The sequence below is a fragment of the Hippichthys cyanospilos genome, chromosome 6 (genome assembly GCF_059441005.1).
Source record: "Hippichthys cyanospilos isolate Australia breed blue-spotted pipefish chromosome 6, RoL_Hcya_1.0, whole genome shotgun sequence".
Lineage (NCBI taxonomy): Eukaryota > Metazoa > Chordata > Actinopteri > Syngnathiformes > Syngnathidae > Hippichthys > Hippichthys cyanospilos.
The window spans coordinates 9,707,501-9,728,892 of record NC_142374.1 but is presented as its reverse complement, the minus strand read 5'-3'; the positions used below and the strand labels follow the sequence as shown (position 1 = coordinate 9,728,892).

At 39.2% G+C, this 21,392-nt stretch overlaps 2 protein-coding genes across 6 annotated transcripts in view; both read right to left on the bottom strand.

The window, feature by feature from the left end:
- mical3a (microtubule associated monooxygenase, calponin and LIM domain containing 3a) overlaps window positions 1-1,365 on the bottom strand; it is a 71,115-nt gene extending 69,750 nt beyond the window's left edge. For all 3 annotated transcript variants that reach the window (XM_088417845.1, XM_088417846.1, XM_088417847.1), the window contains exon 1: window positions 1,233-1,365. The gene's annotated coding sequence lies outside the window, so the exon portion shown is untranslated. The remainder of the gene's footprint in view (window positions 1-1,232) is intronic.
- A 16,304-nt stretch (window positions 1,366-17,669) lies between these two features.
- Window positions 17,670-21,392, bottom strand: part of LOC148422092 (UPF0606 protein KIAA1549) — a 27,578-nt gene continuing 23,855 nt past the window's right edge. For all 3 annotated transcript variants that reach the window (XM_088417328.1, XM_088417329.1, XM_088417330.1), the window contains 4 exons: window positions 21,096-21,148; window positions 20,552-20,700; window positions 19,796-19,950; window positions 17,670-19,161 (listed from right to left, as the gene is read on the bottom strand). In XM_088417328.1, the coding sequence (XP_088273454.1) occupies window positions 18,979-19,161; window positions 19,796-19,950; window positions 20,552-20,700; window positions 21,096-21,148 (540 nt within the window). In that variant the 3' untranslated portion in view covers window positions 17,670-18,978. The remainder of the gene's footprint in view (window positions 19,162-19,795; window positions 19,951-20,551; window positions 20,701-21,095; window positions 21,149-21,392) is intronic.

The following is a 21,392-nucleotide window of genomic DNA, read 5'->3' as shown; positions in this document are numbered from 1 at the left end:
CATGCTCTGGTACTACAGCCAGATCTAAAGTGGTCAGTCAAGAAAGGAATTCTATGCATTTGTTAATGCAACCTAAAAGGTGAATGAGTACTTATAAGGCTTGTTTTGGGAATTAAATACTGTTACATATTCAGTAAACTATGCTTCTCTCCTAGGATGAATGGAAATGTTGATCCAAGTCCGCGATGCGGACTGTGATGATGTATGAATAGTATGTATGAGACAGTGACTCTGTCGACACAAAAGGAAGCAGAGCTGGAGGTGGTAAAAATAAAGATGATGTGTTCTTTAGGAGCCAGGATGGACAGCAATAGGGACAAGCTTAACAGAGGGACACCCAAAGTCAGAAAGTTAGAGAAAGACGACTTGGATCGTTTGGACACGTCCAGGGGACTGATTTAGAGTATAGCAGCCAAAGGTGATGAATATGTAGCTGCCGAGAAACAGCAACAAGAAGGCCCTCAAAGAAGGCTGCAGTGAGGAGAAGACATGATGGCAATTTTAGATAGAAGGATGCAGAGGACGACGACTTTAATGGAAAAGGATGACAAAGTGTCATAACTCCCAACAGAACAAGCAAATAAATAAAAAAATAATTAAATGATCAGATACAAATGACATCCAAAGAAAAGTCATTAACACTTGATAGCATTGTGTTCATGTACATCCGCCCAAACGTACTCCTTCAGAATGTAACAGAATCCAACGAATGGCTTGACATGTTTAGGTTTGACTGACAAATACTAATTAAGCACTGTCAATATATTAAGTGTAACTGTCGTTTAAAAGACGATTACAACATGCATGCAAAGCATAATGTTATTTCAGCGGGTTAATGCGTCAAGTCGTTGACCAAAGACTAGTTCGACAATTAACCTCTTCACAAATAGAGCATGTGTCACTCGAACTATCTAGCGTGAATAACACCGCAGCAGCCACCCAATGTGTTACATGAGCTAAACCAGGCTGTCCCATCTTAGAACGACCGAAGCCAACAGTCCATTAGCCCCGACCATTAGTACACCCGAACGACTATCATTTCATTTGTCAACATTGGATCGGGCCTAGTGTCCTTTTGTTATTTCTCAGGTGTATTGAAATAATAATAAAAGAAGAGCGTGACGTTGGCAAACGTGTAAAGAGGTGCCTTTCGCGGTTCTGAAGGAACCATAAAGAATGTCGTGAACGTGCATACTGTCATCAGACTATAAGCGAGGAGCAGTCGTGCTTACCTGCAACACTTGTGTTTTATAATCCAAACGTGCGGAGCTGCAAAGAAGCCATGTTTGCCAAATTAGTTCAGATTCACTCGCAAAACGCCATAGGGCGAGTACAGAAGGTCGGGGGAGGCCAGGAGACGCAAACAGGCGCAGGGGAGCAGGCGCAACTTGAAACACAGAGGCGGGTCGGTCCAAACCACCATCGCGGTAAGGAGGGGTGACGGATTAAAGATATAAATAACAACACGTCAGAAAATTACCGACTAGCAGGCTACTCGACTTCATTGTGATGAACACTTGACGTTGAATGTTCATCAAAAAGAAAAAAATGCTCACATCTTCCCTTAAGAAGGTAGAATCCATAACGTCTTATTTTACTGGAGTAAACCAAAACGTGAGAACACCGTCTAACCTGATTGGTCTATTGCAACGTGACGCAAACACCGCCGAGAGTCAGAGTGACATATTAAAGAAATAGCCCGAGGAAAATAGATTGAAAAAAACGCCCGCTGCCAGTCAATTAGCAAAATTATTAAATTGTAACTGAATATTAATTTATGCCAACATGTTATGCGAGTAACTCGCTATGGCGAGCCCTAACAGTAAAGGGAATGAAAGTGAAAGTAAAACAACAACAAATACTGCAAAAAGAAACAATCTACAGACATGATACAGTAAAAGAAAAAGATTATTGGTACATTGCCATTAAATATGTATCTGTAGTTTTGTCTCCAACATGTATATTCAACTGTACATTCCCCATTATGGATTCTTGGGCAGAGGTCCAAAGGCCATATGATGTTTATCTAACAATGCACAGAGTTGGTGGTTGAAAACCTGCGGCTGCCAAAGTGGAAACACACTGGAGATTATAACCTGGGGAAAATGCAAGTTTCAAACAATCACTTTTAAATAGCAGTGCATTGCATAGAAAAAAGTAACATGAGTCAGCTTCCCGCAGACTGAAATATGCATCGCTGATTTCCATTGTACTGCTCAAAAATAAGCAATGCCAAGACCTGCACACAACAGTAGTGTAGGAATCCTTCCCATAAATTCCGATGACATTTAAAGCTATAAAGATTATCTATAAAGATTATATAATTGTGTTGACTGCTTCAGAGGAAAGGTCAATGGCGCATACTGTTGGTTCATGTTGATCAGCCTCACTCATGGGTGTCAAACCATGGAAGATGCGGGCTGTGGTGGATTGGGAATGTAATATTGGTACATATTTGTATTAATAACAATTATAGTAATTACGAAATATGACAGTAAGAAATATGGTCACCCTCATCCTCACTTGGTTTAGATTTTTTTTAATATTGTATACCAGATTGCCCCAATTCACTCTGTTTTGCATTTTCAGCAAATGTCCATTGCTGTACAGTTATCCTATATTGTTCATTTACTATATCATCACATTGCAGTGTGTTTTGTTACCTTGACCATGTTCACACAGTGAGTGGGCTCGTACTTAACCACTTATTTCTTTGATGGTTTAAGATTTCAGGCATAGACATGTTTATTAGCAGGACTGCTGACTACAATGCTCCAGCAATAGCGAGTTCAGAGTGCTGCAGCTAGCACGGAGAGAATTATTACTGGAAGTCGAGGGACAAATGAATGGGAACTGGGAGGTGTAGTACATGTAGGTAGGTCAGTGTTAAAGTTAAAAACAGGAAATGGGAGGAAGGGAGTCATGTTAGCAGCAGCTTCTTTGTGATGTTTACAGTTTAGTTTACACTTAAATGGTAGAAATAAAAAACTTAAACACAGAAATAAAACAGACAACAAAACACCATTCTAACACATATATAGTATGGCATGAGAAAAATGTTGGATGTGATTAGTGAATCTTTTCAATACTGTATTTGAGTTTCACCTTTTGAATAAAAACTTAAAATATTTTAAATTGTTGAGATGGTCTTGTATTTCATTTTAGAACCTTAAGGATATTTTGTAAGAGAGGTTTTCATCTTGATGCTCTATTTAGGTGTGCTAATTAAACAAATCTTAGGGGGATTCTGAGTGTGTGAAAGCATAAATGAGGAGCTGCAGTTAGGAATATCTGTGAGGGCCGCTTCTGCTCCAAAGATCCCTCTTCTGATGTAAATCTTGATTTATTGTTTTCTGCTTTTTGCCCAAATTCCAACTGATAGGCTCCAATCATGAACAGTATGAGTAATATAAATCCATCCATCCATCCACAAAGGGTTGATACCCTTAAATGGCTGGTAATGGCATGAGTATAAAAAACAGGAAGAACACGGAAGAGGGCTGGGCTACCCGCTCATCTACCAAGGTAATCGCCAACATACAGGCATTGAATTGGGGAGTATTAAGTATGCTCTCACTTTGTTCCAGACCACAGCCAGAGCAATTTGGTAAACGCAACTTTATTTAACTAGAACTTCTCAACCTTGCATAACTCTTAGGCACTTTCCCGGCCATAGATGTCAATCCATGTTTCAAGTGCCATATTCTTTGGCCAAGGAGCGAACCGTCTTCGTCCTCACCTTCAGCCGCCACCCAGTTCACACTGCAATTGACCTGTTTATTCCTTCTTACAGGTGGTGAGCCCATTGGAAAGGGGACCCATGTTACCTCTTTTGGCCTGTGCGAGGCCTTGTCTCACAATTGTGTGAACAATTGTCTGAACTGTAAGATTAGCTAAAATGTGTGATTTGGGCAGAATATTGAAGACCATGAAAGGGATATATTCACAATAGCAATAACAGAGACAAATAAGATCAACCGTTTCAGGTACATGTTCTTTTATCAAAGGAAGGATAAATTGCTGAAATGTCAGGTTTGGAATAGCTTTTGAGGAGTTCATAATACACTACAAGAGCCACATTATGAAACAGCCCTAATTGCAATAAACACAACCAGCTTTCCACCATGCCGCTCATTGTTTGTCTTCTGCCATTCAATGATGATCTGTGGAGTGTGAATGAAACATGCAGACAAAAGCTTGTCTAGGCAAGGTGAGGCTGGCTGAACACTCAACAAAGGCTCAACGTGATGTCATGCCGGAAACCTTCACCGGCATCTGTCAGTTCATGTTACCAAATAGCCACTCATGATATTGGTCTATGTCTGGTGCGGAGAAAAAAGAAAAAAAAAATCAACATTTTCAAACAAGAATGGCAAGTAACACTAAGTACTTACTGATCTGAGGAGTTGCCCTGAAAATATTCCAGCTCGGACTTGGTCTTCTTTCTATTTTCCACCCTTTTCCTCTTTCCTTTTGATCTTCCTCCTTTCTTCCTCTTCTTGTCACCGCAAGATGCTGCCTGGACCAGTCCTCGTTGTCATGGTTACCAAAGTGGGGGGTGAAAAACATGTGACTGTATATCCCTGTTTGCTGATTGGTCACACGCAAAGAGTGCATAGAGACAAGGAGAGGAGTGGGCCGGTGATGTCACACACCGTTCACAAATGGGGCGGGATCCTCCTTGGTGTGCCTGAAGGAACACAGACACAATAGGTGTGGGTTTTTTTGTTTGTTTTTTTTGTAAGGGCGGGGCTGGGTTTAAAGACTCAAGTGGAGTTACTGGATGGTCATGGATAATTCCATTTGAATGACTGACTTTGTGGCATGCTGTCTGCTCTGAGTCATTTCTTATAGCTCATCACACATGTCACATGGGCTCATATTCAGTCTACTCTTTGCTCTCAACTCAAGAATCTCTCCACATTGCCTTGACCCAAAAAATGCTACAAGACATTCATGTGAGCACCTGTGAGGATGCTGTACAGCGTGGCCACCCACAATTCAATCGTCCCCCACAGAGGCAACAGGGAAGTATTTTTAGTGGTATACAAACAACTTTGTATGCATTTATAAGTGCAGTACGCATTTTTATTTGATGTTTTGCTTTGGTGCAGTTACAGCAAATGATGGAGTCTGAAAAATCTTAGCTCTGTTCCAAGTAAAAATGTTTACCTTTAAATATTTAACTGTTTAATATTGTATGCTATTCTATAAATATAGGCAATAACACCAAAACTCAATCTTGCACAACACTGTCACAAATGTATTAATTTACCAGTGTATTGAATTTGAAGCATAGTTTGTAGAGCGGTGGCATTTAACAGATCTGTTATGTACAACATTCCGGTTTGTATGCAGAATTAAGAAAAAAACATAATCATTAGCCACAAAAGTGTAGGATATGATACTAAACATGGATAATACAATCAAATTAAACATTATTCAAAACATTCTTCAGAAAAGTAACATTGACTATCAGGGATTAATTTCATTGCACTGAAGTACATGATAGAGAATACAGATGAATGGATGGAATATAGAAGAAAATATGTCAGCAATACCAGCAGCATTCTGTGTGAACAATAGTCTAAAGTCAAAAGTCAAGTCAAAAGTCTCTCTGAGAAAGACAAGCGTGGATTTTCGTGTCATTTGAGGGAAAGACATTTTTGTTTGCCTCAGGCACGTTCCCAATACATACTTGAGTAATCATGGCCTTAAGTTATTTTAGTCTTGGACAGTCCAATTGTGTTTATATGTGTATTTCTGCCTTGTTAATTACTGGTACCTGACATTGAAATGAAATGGAATGAAATGATACTTTAAATTAATGAAAAACAGTCTATTGAACCAATTTCTTAATGCATTCATTTGAAGAAAAAAATGCTTTTAACAAGATAGTCATATTCCTTTCTAATCTCTTGGTTTCCGAAAGATTTTACTAATAACTCAGAAGTACCGTACAGTTATAGATCAAGCCAGCGCTATAAATTATGCAACAGTGTTATTCTATTGCTGTGACTAAGTACAGTACTTAACATCAATAAAATATACACCGCTCTCTCAAACACTGTTTAAATAAAAAAATTAAAAAAAGAGAATAAAGCTTCATCTATTTAATTAATGAAGTTATGTTGACATGAAAAAAGAAAAACAACATCATATTAATTGTTTGCACAACTGACCAGCAGTTTCCTATAGATGTTCTTTATATTCCTTGACATCCTTTGATCCATCCATCAAATACTTTTTTCAGACTATTCTAGTTGGGTCCAATATCATAGTGCAAATTTGCATTTATTAGAACATTCTTCAGCTTAATTTGAAAATGGAAAAAAAAAATGCTGAGATTGGTTGTATGTTATGTATATATTGACATCTATGGTGCACTGAGAGTGATAATATCTCATAGCTTCTTCCACAATTATGATGACAGCCGGGGATAATACTGTTGGAAATTTTTTCTCGATAACTGAGTATCAGGTTTGTGTATTTGGTTCAACGTAATGGTCTGACAGGGACCATGGGGGTGGAGGACATTCTCCAAGTGTTCATTCAATTCATAGTGTAGATTTATGACCTGTGCCAACATGACACCATCAAGTTGTGCTTGCAGTTCCTCATGACCATAATTTGTGGCAGCAACATAACAGTCATGGTTAATATTGACTCATTTAACTGTACACGTTTGTACAATGCACATTTTTTTTTACATCAATAAAAATCTTTTAAGTCTGCTTAAATTATTTTTATGTGAACACTGCCATTCACCTAAAACAGGCATGTCCAAACCCAGTCCTCGAAGACCGCCTATCCGGCATGTTTGGGAGGTTTCTGCCCTCCTACCACACCTGATTCAAATGATCAGCTCATCAGCAAGGTAAGCGGAAGCCTGACAACAAACCCGATCATTTGAATCAGCAGCATTGGATGACGGAAACATCAAAAACATGCAGGATAGGTGGCCCTCGAGGACCGGGTTTGGACATGCCTGACCTAAAATAATGCACAAGTTGATAAGAAAGACCTTGTTTGGATAGACTAAAACATGTCAAACTACACTCCAACGACATTAGACTCAGCATTACTGCACTTGCCAGCCACGGTGTCTTTGTAGCGATGTCTTGAAATACTGAAGGTCACGTTATAAAGAAGACAGGCGTTATACTTTCCGTCAGGCACCACGAGCTTTAGGAATGATGGATGAGTAGACTGATGCTCATAAGTGATCTCATCATGTTCATGGTTGGCCATCATTAGCTTTTATGGGCCAGTGTGCTACAGTGGCGAATCAGAGAGCACTGTAGAACGGTAACAGCAGCAACACTGAAGTCAGTTTGCTTACTGCACCAAAAGCATTGGCTCACCGTTCTAATGTATCAATATAATCCAAGACCTAATGCAAGAAACGAATGATCATTAGTTTTGATTGACTTGAAAATTACCCCTATATGCAGTAATGGAAGGGAACAACTTGTGACTGAACAGTGTTGAACCTATTTTGGTCGACAGGCGCATGTGTGCCATGTAGCTCTCATTTGGCCTCTCTGGGCATTCCGGCCGTTTCTTTTTACATGCTCTCAGCACACCTGACACTTTTGTGACAGAAGGTACACTACAATTTGTTTCAGTTGTGATACAATTTCAGTTGTGACAAAGTTAGTGTAATGTGATTTTGGTGGATTTGGAGAGGGGGTGGTCTCAAACCAAGTCGCATAATCGAGCGAAGAAAGTAGTCTCCAAGAACCCATTGTACAGTGGCTATCTTAACATCATCTCCGATGGAGATCTTGGAACTTCGGCTGTGTTCACTACTACAACGGTGCAAATGCCCACTTCTGTCTGCACCTAGCTAGGAAAATAACAAATGAAAGAAAAGTCCGCTTGTGCACAGTTAGACTTGCACTAAAACTTGCACTGAGCATAAAAATAGTACCCTTTGTCTGTTTAAAAAATAAATAAATACATATTAATTTCTTTTAACGGCAGACCTCTGTTCTGGCCAAACAATGCTTACAAATATCTTAACATATTATAGATGTTGCAGGGAAAAAAAACATCACAGCCATAATAAGAAATTCAAATAGCCTGTGTAATAACACATGATGAGACATTAATTGGCACAAAGGCATCTGGGAGTTTAAGAAATTATTAGTGTGAAATGCCTTCCTCCACTGAAGTCTTCTTAAAAGGGGTCTTCCCACAATAACGAAATAATACTCTGGGTAACACAAACCCAGCCAGTGCTTTAAACTAAATGTTTAATTTCCTCCTGAAGGACAAGCATAACCCTATGTAAACAGCAACCACTTCAGGCTCAGTGGACTGCTTGTGAAATGCACTGGTTGGGTCCAGAGCATTTGGAGGTGGATGCAACATAAAATTAGCTGAAAATGGCACTGTGTGTAAACATGTTCACCAAAAAAGGGAGGGTGGACATAAAATCAGAGGATATTTTCTTGTTACTGGAGGTATTTGTGCATCTGCAGCCTGGCTGGTTAAATTTATCTGCATGTGTTTAGAAGACCTCGGGCCCTGAGTCTATGAGGACTGAAACAGTAACAGTGGTCAGGGTGCGGCTACGCTCACGGTCCATTTTCTGGATCCTTTAACTATTAGAACACTGGGCATTGGGCAACCTTTCCAAATAGAAAAAGAAAGGCTTTAGAAATAGAAATATAGAAACATTTTTGTCATTGTACAGCTAGCATTCAACAAAATAGGGTGCGCTGCTCCTATGGGTCCATATAAAATTACTATGAACAATAAATAGAATAGGAAGGAAATCATAGTTTTCACAGAAGTTGAACAGTCATAATGATTATTTAAGAACTAGTGCAGATGCTACAACCCTAAAAATTTAATCAGTCAGTCTGATTAAAAGGTAAAAGATCAACAGCTGTCGTGCCTTATTGGATTTGCTTGGAGTATTTCCTTTCTTTTAGTACAGCATGTCTCCAAGTAGGGCTGTATGATTGTGGAAATAAAAAACACAATAATCACTATGATTTTGATTGGGATTAAAATCAGATAAGACAATTATTAATTGACTTCAGAACTTTCTTCAACTACTAAAACTTGGCCCTCCAACACCATCATTATAGCCTCACTTACATTCATCCAGGCACATTGACATACATACCGCCCTATCAAGCTTAGCTTTCTGTCTTTGGTGGCGCTGACAAAACACACTACTATCATGTGCAGCTGTTTAAATACTGTGACATGTGATCTCTCGCTGGCACAAAGAGCGCTTGTAATGAACAGCAGGGCCAAAAAGACAACAGAAACTCGTCCTTGAACACATGCATGATGGTCTTTGTGTATTTGTATTTGAATTTATGGTGAACTTTATTATACCTTAAGTCTTCTGTGATGTTTGAGGTGGGAGAGAAACATGAAATAGCCATAACTCTGTTTGCTCTTCACACGTCTGACTCAACAACATCAAGAAGAGTAAACAAGAGTGAATTTGATTAAAATGGAACAAAGGGTGCTAGACTCACTGCATAACAATGCCGGGATGACCAAGACAAGGAGGGAAGGAGCCTACTGTATGATATGGAGAGCATAGCATGGCAGACAGGTTAGGATCTGTATGGCAGACGTCTTAGCAGTGGTGTGCCTTAAGAGCCTTCAAGGCATTATCTGAAGGCCCAAATTTTTAAAGCACTTACCTGTCTTTAAAACTTTGTAAAAGTTTGTAAAATATTGTATACATTTATTACCAATATTGTTTTCTCCTCAGTTAATAGCATGTGAGTTGCCTGCACAGCCTACAAGCAATTGTGGGTTATCTCTATTTTTTATTTTTTCCTCCAATTAGATTTCAGCTTCTTTGTGTATTACAGAGCCCCTCTGGTGCCAGGGTATAAAAAAATAATAATGTTTTTACACCGTACCCTCTGTTTAGTAATCTGCTCCCTCAATTAACTAATCTGTACCCTCAATTTACTAATCCATTGCCTCAGTTTAGTAATCTGTACCCTCAGTTTACTAAAACATACCCCCAATTTACTACTCCGTAACAGCAGTTTAATAAACCATACCCTCAGTTAGGGCAGCACAATTAATTGAATTTTAATCACGATCACAATATTGGCTGCCACGATTAATTTAGATGATCCTCGAGGATAATAACATTCTAAAAGTCAAACACTTTTTTGTTTTTGTTTCAAATCAAGCACTTTCCAAAAAATACTGTAAATAATGTGCTTGGTTCTAAGTAGCCTCATTTTTTCATTGGGTTGCACTCAGCAAATAAATTAGCTGTGTTGCCCTGTATGCCAAATTTTCACCATGTCTTGTGAATTTGGTTTAATTATTATTTACATTATTTATTTATTTTAGTTGAATATTATTATTTGTAAGTATCAAGTCTTGAAGCCTTGTTGATATCCTACTTGTTTAAAAAAGAGCACAAAATAGACAAGATGAATTATCGTATCATTATTGTCCAAAATAATCATGATTATTATTTTGTGTCCCCCCCCCCCCCCCCCCCACACACACACACTTGATGCGGTGACTATAAATAAGATTATTATCTATAAAAATGTTATAAGTATACCTAAACCTGCATCCTTTTTAAAATTAACAAAAGAAAAAAACAATATAAATCAACTTTCAACAACAGTTAATTATTTTTTTACAGTGTTTATATGGGTTACAACTTAGTCTAAAAAAAAAATAATAATAAAAATTTAAAACAACCAAGTGCATCAAAGTGCCTGAGACAAACAAAAAAAGAAGCGTCATCACCACGGGACAACTCCCTTCATACCTTAAACTGAATCTACTTTTATGTTTGTGGAGTGGGGTTGGGGATTTCTCAGTGAAGGTCCAGGTCCAAAACTCACCACCCACCACTGCATCTCAGAATCTACGTTTGCATTCACAGAGTCCACTGTATAACATTTTTAGTGCACAGTGACACTCAAGTTGTTGGAAGAGGAACTGCAGATTCTATCTCAATAAGTGAATCAAACAGGCACTCAAGTCATGCACGCAGTGGGAGTAAAACATATTTAGTATGACGATAAAGCTGTTGTACATCTTTGCTGGAAACCACGTTTCAATTACAGAATATTCCATCCTTTCTGGCAGCAAAAGAACACATTGTTTTAAAACTATTTACAGTGTAAATCATCATAACGTGCTGAATAAGAAACAGACCAACCAAGAATGGACCCATTCACTCATATTTGTAGTAGAAGAGAAGAAATTCACGTCAGAGTTAAGCTATTACAATTATTTCAACATGGAAGAATGACCTCAATGAAGTGAAGAAGCCTTGTGTGGTGTTGTGCCAGGTCTGCTTTGCTTTTTTTTACAGATGGATCCCTGATGCACTTTGATATCATACATTGCTTGAACTTGCAGCATCTCAGCACATTGATGCTGTTCTGGTTTTTTTAAATTAAAAAGGACAACTGTGATTTTTTTTTCGGTTGAGAAAACCTTAACTGACCCAGAGGATTAGTGTGCTTGCCATTATTCTTTCTGCATGTCAGCCTACTTGCTAGTTCATGAAGAATGGCGTTGAGGTCATATTTTAAACCATTCCTGCATGGGGTACTCCGATTTTCTTCCCAAGTTTCTCTGCTGAAGACAGACTCAATCTCACCCATAAAGAGTGATGGGTGGAACGATTTTGTGGTATATAGTGATAATCTCACAAGGGTGTGTTTATAAATACCCTACTGGTATGCTCTGCTACAGTACGGCGACTATTCAAAAAACTGATCCAAGTGGAGAGCATCCTAGCATTAGGCAGGAGGCAATACAGGAAAACAAGATTCCATGACAAGAGATTTGAGTGGACGTGACAACAAAATGTTTATAAATTCAGTTAAAGACTCTCTGCATACTTGCACTCTCAGAGGTAAGTGAGGGTGTCACATTGAATTTCCAAATGCAGCCTAAGAACAAAACCCTAAAACAAACAAAACAAACAAAACACAAACCCTAACGCTAAACACGTGAAAAAAAAAACACAACTCACAACAATTAAAAACTCTGAAAAAGTCCCAAAACAACAAAAACAAACATGAAACCCCGATACCAACCCACAACAAACACCAACTGAAGGCGACAGAAAGATCAAAAAGTATTAGTATTTAGAAAAATAATCAAAACGTTTTTTTTTAATTGTCTAGTTATCACCCATCATTACAGCATTGACTGAAGAAGTAGAGAAGCAGAATACGGATGCACAAAAGGACAATACATTAACTGAGCAAATTATGTATATCATAAAACCTGCAAGATATACTATGCTTTGCAATGCTATGAACTATTACAATCAATGGCCCTAATAGCTACAATGAAGCAATACCCATCCACTTTTATTGCCATTTGTCCTTATTAGACTCACGGGCGCACTGAGGCTTTGTATGTGAACTTACATTTCTTCTTCTTCATCTCAAAAAAAAAAAAAAAAAAAAAAAAAAAGTTATCCTTTGGAAAGGAAGCGAATTGTGTCATAGTGTAGAAATTAAACAAAGAACATTATTTAACCAGAAACATAGATAGTTTGGAATCCTCCTTTGAGTCGACACATTCTATTTCCTATTTCACATAGATGTGATAATCAGTCATTAATGACATGAAATCATGTCTATCGCTGCCTTTTTTTTTTTTCTCTTACTGCGGTTTGTGAGACATTGAGTCATTCTTGCTCTGCCAATTCTTTTGAAAATAACCATGATCGTTTTGCTGCCAATAGAAGTTACAGTGCACGTGTCTGGACGTCATCCATTGGAACGACACCATCATCAGTGTGAGCAGGCATTTATCATCCACTGTGGGTGTGGCGCAAGTTGGGTGAGTAAGGATATAAGAGGGGTGTGATTAAATGGATGACAGTGGACTGTGGACCTCAGCTTATTTTCATCCGAAACGTGGCTCCACAACGTCTGCTGCAGGCTACTATCACTGATGCAATTTTACTTTGAAATGTAGGACGTGTGATCAGGGGATTGCTGAGAAAACAAACCCTGTCACATCCTGGATGTCCAGCCAAGATTTAAACATAACAAAGCAATGGAGATTCCCACAGTCAAAAAGACAACTTGTCCATAGCTCAAGGGGTAGAAGAAAGTAAAGAGGTATGGATGATTATAAAAGTATTAGGAACATGATTTCCCCTTTCTCCTGCTGCGAACTGCTAGTGTTTGGCTTTTTTCATCCATCTGGTGAAGAGTGAGCGCTCAGCTTGAAGGCTCCTTCTGCTTAGACAGCAATTCTGTGAACCTCAGCTCGAATAATGTGTGCATCACCACACATACTGTACATCAGTTTATCTTTGGTGAGTTGATGATGGGAGCAAAATATTTTCTCTTTCCTGGGTGGCACTTTGCAAAAAATAATTGAGAAGCACTGCCCTACACACATTTTTATACCATATTGATCTATTTGACACACACCCGGACACAAGCAAAAACAATGGGATGGAGCTCAGCACAAGGTTGATGACATTGGTAACAAGGAGCGTTTTAGATCACAAAACAAAGAGCAGATTCCAAAGAGCAGCCCCAATGGAGCCTTGTCAGTTTGTCTATATGAAGCATTTGCATTACAAAAAACAACCTTGATGTCAGACAACAGGTGACTATTTAAACTCCTTCATAGCCGTGCACATGGGTCATATACATGATTCCTCCTTTGTCACTAAGAGCGGTACACATGTTGACCGGCTCTCTGAGGGGATAGCAAGAAGAAGGCAGACGGCAGCTGACAGTCAAGAGTCAGTGAGTGAAGTCAAAGCAGAGGGCAGCTGCCCAGCAACCAGGCCCTCTGTTGTGAATGACAGCTATTCATCCCCCTCCCCTTCTCTCACTCCAACATCACATGAGCTTGGCCTCCTACTCAGCAGAGCCAAGTACAATCTCACACTGTGCCCCCTGACACAAATTGTGGGGAAAGGAGGAGGGATGGAGATAACTTGTACCGTGACCTTGGGGCTAGCAAGTGTACACAAAAGGGGAGTGTGATGGTTGTGCGACATGATGCAAGACGATTTGCTTTAGGACTAGGTTCTAAGTGTAACTGCAAGTTAGTGGGGTACACACATTTTTAGCATCTTAACCTTCAAAAAATTGCATGTGTTTGTACTGCTTTTCTAGTCTGCGGTGCACTCAATGACTAACACAGTACACCACACACATAGTGACATCTTTGCAGACATATGCCCAAAACAGATGTCTGTCATTGTCCCAAGGTGGATGTGACATGGTGCCAGTGGGCATCTAGAGTGCTAAAAAAATACAAAGACAAAATAGTGTTACAGTTGTAGAGAGGCCCCTGCCACAAATAGCAAAAGAAAAAAAAAGTGCCACAAAGCAATGTCCTCCTATTAGACAAGGCCATACAGAATCTACGAAGCTTCTTCCCTCACAATAAAAAGGCTTCTTTCCTCACTTCAGGATGCTGCAAGAGGGCAGCGAAGCAATGTTTTTATTTCAGACAGAGTGCTGACAAGAGCAAATTGATTAGTTTTTCATCAAAAAGGAAAGACACCGCCTACCACCACCATCACCGACCGACATGCTCTATAGACCTTTGAACATTTGCCTACATAGCTCAGAAAGCAAAGTCATTGTATGCATGTATGAAACTTTAGGGGACAGCCTTCTTTTCGGGAAAATCAGATCAGAATTGTATTGTTATCACTATGGGACCGCACTATATCGGGTTCAGGAACCTGAAAGTGTAAGCATTTTTGACACCTTTATGTCCACTAAAAATGATCATCTTGGAACACAAAAGCTAGTCTATGAAAAAAGGTACAATTACTGCACCGCAAAAGTGTGCACCGCAAAAGTGTGCAATTAAATTGCATGACTTGCATACAATACATAACTCATCCACTATTTTACGTACCATCATATCCTGTAAAGAGACACAGGGAGGTAAGGCCTATTAGGAAAAACAAAACTTGAAAATATATTTAAATGATCTCACACATGCTGACGAAATGTGCTCAAATCTCCTGAGTACACTTCAAAAGCTTTTCAGTGGCGCATATCTTGAAATTCTCAGGCTGTAATGGGGTGGGGGGGGGGTAATCAGGATCTGCTTTCCCAGAAGAGCATCTTCTCCAGTTCTAAAACTGGAACCAGTGACACCATCCAGTGGCAGCCGGCCCACAGCTGGATACTGCTGAGTGTGGCCGAAAGATGCTGCAGTGGTTCCTTTGACTCATCAGCAGAAAAAAAAAAAAAACACAGGAGGCTACAGTAAATGGAGCATTTGTGTGATGGGAAAGGTAATAACATACAATAATACAGGATGGCCAATGGAACTAGCACTTCAATATGCATATTCATTACACATTTTAAATGGAAGCCTTTTGAATTATCGTCAGGACCAATAAACACACCAGTATGTCATATGTTCGGTGAAAGAGTACAGTACACTAAACGTCCTAGCATTGAACCTCTCATTCCTTTTCAATCTGCTTCAGAATCCCCCCCCCAGCATTTATAAACTCTTGACAAGTAACTTGAGACACATACAGACACATATACATGGCGAATCTCTACTTACAATGCTGTATTGCCTTTCTGTTGACAAAAGCAAGAGCTCCTGAACTCTCTGCGGTACTTCACATTCACACCATGCAAATTCCTTCCTCCCTCCCTGAGCTTCCTGCTCCAAGGTCAGTGGCTGGAAGTGCTTATTCGACTCCTCCTTCCCACAGTGGACAACCACTACTATCCTGGTCCTTCAACCTATACACGCCCCTCATTGGCTGGCCACCCAGGCTGTAATGACCATCATGATCCAGATTAACTCCTAGGTGTGTTTTTGTTGCGCTCCAGTATGAGAGGACTTGAGTCCACAGACAGGATTAACCAAGGGGTCAGAGGGTACTCAATCTGGACCCTTTCCCTCCCACCTACAGAAGAAGTCTTAAAAAAAAATGCACGTGACAGTTTATAGTCATGCAATTACTGTGAATGTTTCAAATTTCAATCGCTCTCATTCAAAAGAAGGGCTCAATACTTCGTTATGTTTATATTTATCATAAAACATCATACTGGGTGATTTATATTGTTTTGTGTCTGTAACTTTTATCTGCAGTGTAATCTCTTGCTTTACAGTTGTTCGACACTGTCAAGTGCGGCATTTGAGATTAAATATCACAGATTAAAAAAACGGAATATAATCAAAAAATATAATTGTGATCATTTTCCTGTACTCCAGTGCATGTCATGGAATCGGGAAGACTGTTGAAGTTTTAAAAATATGCTCGCCAGTGTTCACAGCGTGCCCTCCCGCAGTAGACTTCGCTGGGATTTGCACTGTTTCACTGCATCACTCAGTGGATTTATAGATCCTATAATGGGATTACAGAGACGAGGCGTCTGATGAGATGAGAGACAACTGGATACATCCTGAAGATGCACGTTAACGTGATCTTATACAAATACAGGCTATTGGATCAATATAACTTTGTTGTTGTTGTTGTTTTTTTTGAAACACCAAAAACGTAATTCGAGCAAGAAAAAAAAAGGATCACAACTGATCAATTGACTAATCTTAAACATAAGCATAAACTGTAGGTGCACTCATTCTTTTTAGGATCTGCTTCCCCACTGTGGCCACTTGTGGTAATTACAGTAACCGCAAGTCATATTACACCATGCTTTCCTTGTGGTTTCCGTGACCGAATTCAAATTACTGATAGAGGTATTTTAATTTTCGGGGATACGCAATATCACAGTTTATGCCGTGAAAATAAACTGCGAAACAGACAGCAAAAAAGACGCAGTACAACAGTAGCTGAAGCACATGCAAATTTGGAAAAAAAAAAAACAGCAGATGGAGACAAAACACATGGTACTGAAAATAGAGGTCACACTCTGAACGGACCCAGACTAGACATACACATAGCGATAAATAATCACTAACTAGACCAAATTTGAGTATTTTCCCTCCCTTCCTTCCAGAAGAGAAGGTGCTCAAAAGTGATTGTACCGAGCTGTGTCAGTCGCGTGTCCTAATATACGAAACACTTAATTAGGTCGACAATTGTGGGTATTGGTCAGCGTTTCCTATTGTGATTCAAAATGTGTAGTCAACACTATTTTCTGCAAGGCCAAAGAGTCCGTCACTGATGTTGAGCGACTAAACTCTTAGCATTTTGCAGGTCAATTCTCACCTGAGCCGAAATCATCATCCTTAAAACATAAAATTTGACCTGGCTGGCCATCTAGAGTACACCGCACCATAAAAAGGCAGTAAAAACACACGTGGATTATTTTTTCTTCATCAAGTGTGGTGTCTCGCACACTTAATAAAATCTGTTAAAATGTCGATAGTCAGCGGTGTGCATTCCCCTTTAAGTTACCCAAGGATCCCTAACAGTGAAAGTAGTCTGCATTTTTTCAAATTCTCCCCTTGTCACAGTTGAAGGATGATATACTGTATGTCTCAAGTTCTTATCTGTTCTGGGGAGTCCCAAAGGCCTGTTACATTTTCAAACAACTAAGGAGGCTAATAAATATACAGAATTTGAGTTCTATTTACAAGTCACACGTAACAATCATTCTAAACCAGGATTATACCAGTGGTGGGCTCAGAGGGCAAGAGAGCCATTTAAGTCTTCTTAAGAAAAGAAAAAAGGGTGGATTTTATTTTCCAATAATGAGGCACTTTGCGATCCATACTGATGAACGCAAACATTTATTTGTGTTTTTGATGGTGATTGTTGCGTTTATCAGTAATTAAATCAACGGTAGCAAAATGAAACGGCAAAAATACAAAAAGATTATTTATTTTAAATGCTCCAGAAATTAAATGTTGCTTGATTAAGCTATTTTCTTATGTACATATATGTGTGACTTCTAAAGCCCTGGTTTTCTATTGAAGTTACTATGATGCATATTAATTTATGTAGGTATACATACAGTATGATGTTGGTGACAGTGATGGTACAGGACTGCAACGCATGCCTGCCGCAGGATTATAGAATAAACATTTTGTTATTTGCTTTATTTAAATGATCTTCAGGTCCCACATAATCTCAACATGTAAGGGAATGAAGCAAGTACTGTATTCCAATTGGTTTATGGTGCACAAAACACAATGCAAGGGCAATTAAAAAAAAACATCAAAAGCACATGAGCAAGGCATTAATTACAAATACAGTACCCTGTTTTTAAAAGGCATTAAAAATCAAATACTGCATGAAACAGATGATTTATTAAACACATTTGTAGGTCTGCGTATCCTTGATCACCTGACCCTTTTTCCTTTCTGTTCTTTTCAATAAATTTACCAGACCCGCACATAGTAGTCTAGTCTGCATTTGATGCAGCTATACATAGCTAAGCAGAGCACCTAAGTGTTTGCCAAGTACATGTGATGTTGGCTGTATGATTTACATTTGAAAACGGATGATCTAAAGGCTTTTCAGAGCTTTACATCTCAAAACATTATTACTAAAACATGTAAAACCTCAAAGGATCAAATGCAAATAGCCCAAAAAAGTCCAGAAGTAACAGCTCAGACTAACAGACTAACTCTAAGATAGCTAAGCTAAGATGTAGGTAGCATAATGTGTTGACAGTGTGTAGGGCACACTCCTCTGAGTTTATACTGATTCGCTGGTTGTGAAGGATGGAGCGAGATGAACACCTCCACAGTGTGATGGCAAAACATTACTCAGATGAGATGGAGGTTAACCAGTTTTTTTAACAATGCGTGTATGACGAACATCACATTAGGGTGACTACCTAAATCTCACATAGATCGGAATCCTTGACCTCATACTGTTCTTCATGTAATAACACTGTCCCATAGTGACATACTGAAAGTTATTTCATTCTCAAAACACTTTTGGTTGATTATTAACCTCAAAAGTGCATCCAGAAACATGAATTAGCCACCTTAATATTGACATGTAGCAAGATACTCTCCCTGCTTTGCTTCTTGGTGTGCTTCCACAGGAAGCATGGTGGATTCGGAGCTACCTCAGCTGTGGTAACCCTGTTTCTGCGACAAGCGTAAAAGTTCCTCACGGATGGCCTTGATCAAGGAGGCGGAGGACTGGGGGGGAGGGGTTGCATCCAGTGAGAGGGGAGCTGACAGGCAACCCGTCCCGCTGTCCAGGTGGGCGGGAGGAGCTGACGTCTCTCCGAGGACACGCCTGGGCATCTTTGGAACAGAAGAAGAAGTCAGGACATGACATGAAATGTCGGAGTCTAAGTTGGACCGGCTCTCAGATGATTTGTCAGGCAATAAATCGTCCCTACACATACTATACGCCATTCAATATTTGCAAATTCACCTGCAGTATTAGTGTATGTGTGTGTGTGTGTGTGTGTGTGTTTATTATTATAATAATTGTTACTTTATTTATATGGAACCTCTCACTAGCTATTGGCTTAAAAATAATCACTTATGTGAGGTTTTTGTGCAAGAGCACATTAAAATGGCACAAGATGGCAAAAACCCCTGCTCACTTAAGAAAATAGGAGACTGTGTTCTGGAAGTCATGTTGCAATGTTTCATATGTATTGTACACAGCACCATACTACACTGGTTACAATAAATTAGTCTGTCTAAAAAAACATGACGAAATTCTCAAGAAAGTCTCATTTACAAGTACAAGAGCCACTCTAAGACTATATGTACCCCATTTCCTTTTGCCTGGATCAATGACAATATTATACCAGTAAAAACCTAACTCAATTTAAATGACCGTTCAGAAACCACTTGAACGAAATAATATTGACCATAGATCATAGGTAAAATAGAAGAATAATTTAGAAGCTTGAGTTACACTCACTGCACTGTTATCTGGTTGTGCTATGCAGTAACTGTCCTCATGGTAGTTATTCCAGCCGATGCCTCCATTCTGGCCTGGATAACTCCTAACCCCAGCAGGATAACCATTCATACGACCAGATAGGCCAACCTGTGTAAGATGATGAAGTTGAGCACCTGCATACACACAGAAACACACACGTCAAGGCTTTATTTGTTACAGTATCAGTCTTCTGTAAACATTGTCATTTTGTTCAAACTTCTGTTGTGCGTCTGTTTTCTGAAAGTCAATCTTTACTGTACCGATACCATTTGTGTCTCACTCCAACACCTTAATTAATGTACTGTAAGAAAAGGCTGACTTGACTCGTGCACCCTGATTAAAACAACAAATAAAAGCTTTCTAAACCAAACAAACCAAGCTCCAACACTAAATTGTGTGTTTCATTTACAATGGGTGAGTACATGCAGTATTTGTTTAAACTTTGAAGTAAATTGATAGAATCGTGACTCAAACATTTGTACACAGTTACAGTCCCAATTAACAAGGTGTAATCATACTACACAGAATTCACTTTTTGCGGGTGTTTTCCGGTCCCCATTAACAACAAAAAACTGTATACCAATATGCCAAGTTTTTAAGTCTCATTTGTGGGGTATTGTATCGCAACATATATTCTAATTTTCATCTCTTAGGGTCATATAAACATTTTGCATTTACTGTCTTAAACGACTGTAAATACAATGAAACAGTAAAGTGTAAGATTTCCAGTTGTACCCGTCGCGCCCCCTACTGGCCGCGGCCGAGCCGATGTAGGCAGCTCATCGGCATATGGGCTTCTGCTGGAGTAAAGGTTGTCGAGATGGAGTTGCTCCCCGGAGCCTGCGGCCTCTCCTGGAGGAAGGTAACTCAGACCTCGATCATGCCTGGAAAACCACAGAATTTCTTAACACTTCAAGTTTAAAGGACTTAAGTCTCTTAAGATTTTGTTACAGTACGTGCATGACCTTTGTTGTAACATAAGACATGATTTGTGAACTTATTTATCTCAATTGGCTGTGGACATGTGCCCTACTTTCTAGGAAGGACACGTTAATATGTACTGTGTTCATATGCTAGAGTGCCTTAGCGATTTGGGGGAGCGCTAAGAGGTGGACACAAAGACCAGTTCCATTAAACCAATAAAATAAAAATGAGCTCTTAAATTATTCATACGTCTGACTTACTTGATGGTGGAGGAAACAAGGCAAAGTGGATATTATTCAGCACTGATCAATAAAAAAGTGTTTTGTTTTTGAATTCCTTTGAGCGCTTTACTGACCTTGGTATCAAGCCTTGAACCAGAGGAAGAGATGCACTCAGGTCACTGAATCTCTGAGGGGAACACATAGAATATTATCAGTGATGAAAGACATAACAACAAAGCATACTGTGCTTTCTGAATACATTTTCTCAGGTTTAGTCTGATGAAGTCCATTTTCAAAACACTACTGCTTCGCATTGACATAAATAGGCAGTACTCGCCTTTCAGAATGAATGATTTTAGCACTTTGACTCTTAAAGTATTCTACTTCAAGTCCAAGTACAAGGCAGATAATTGAAGACACAAAATTGCAAT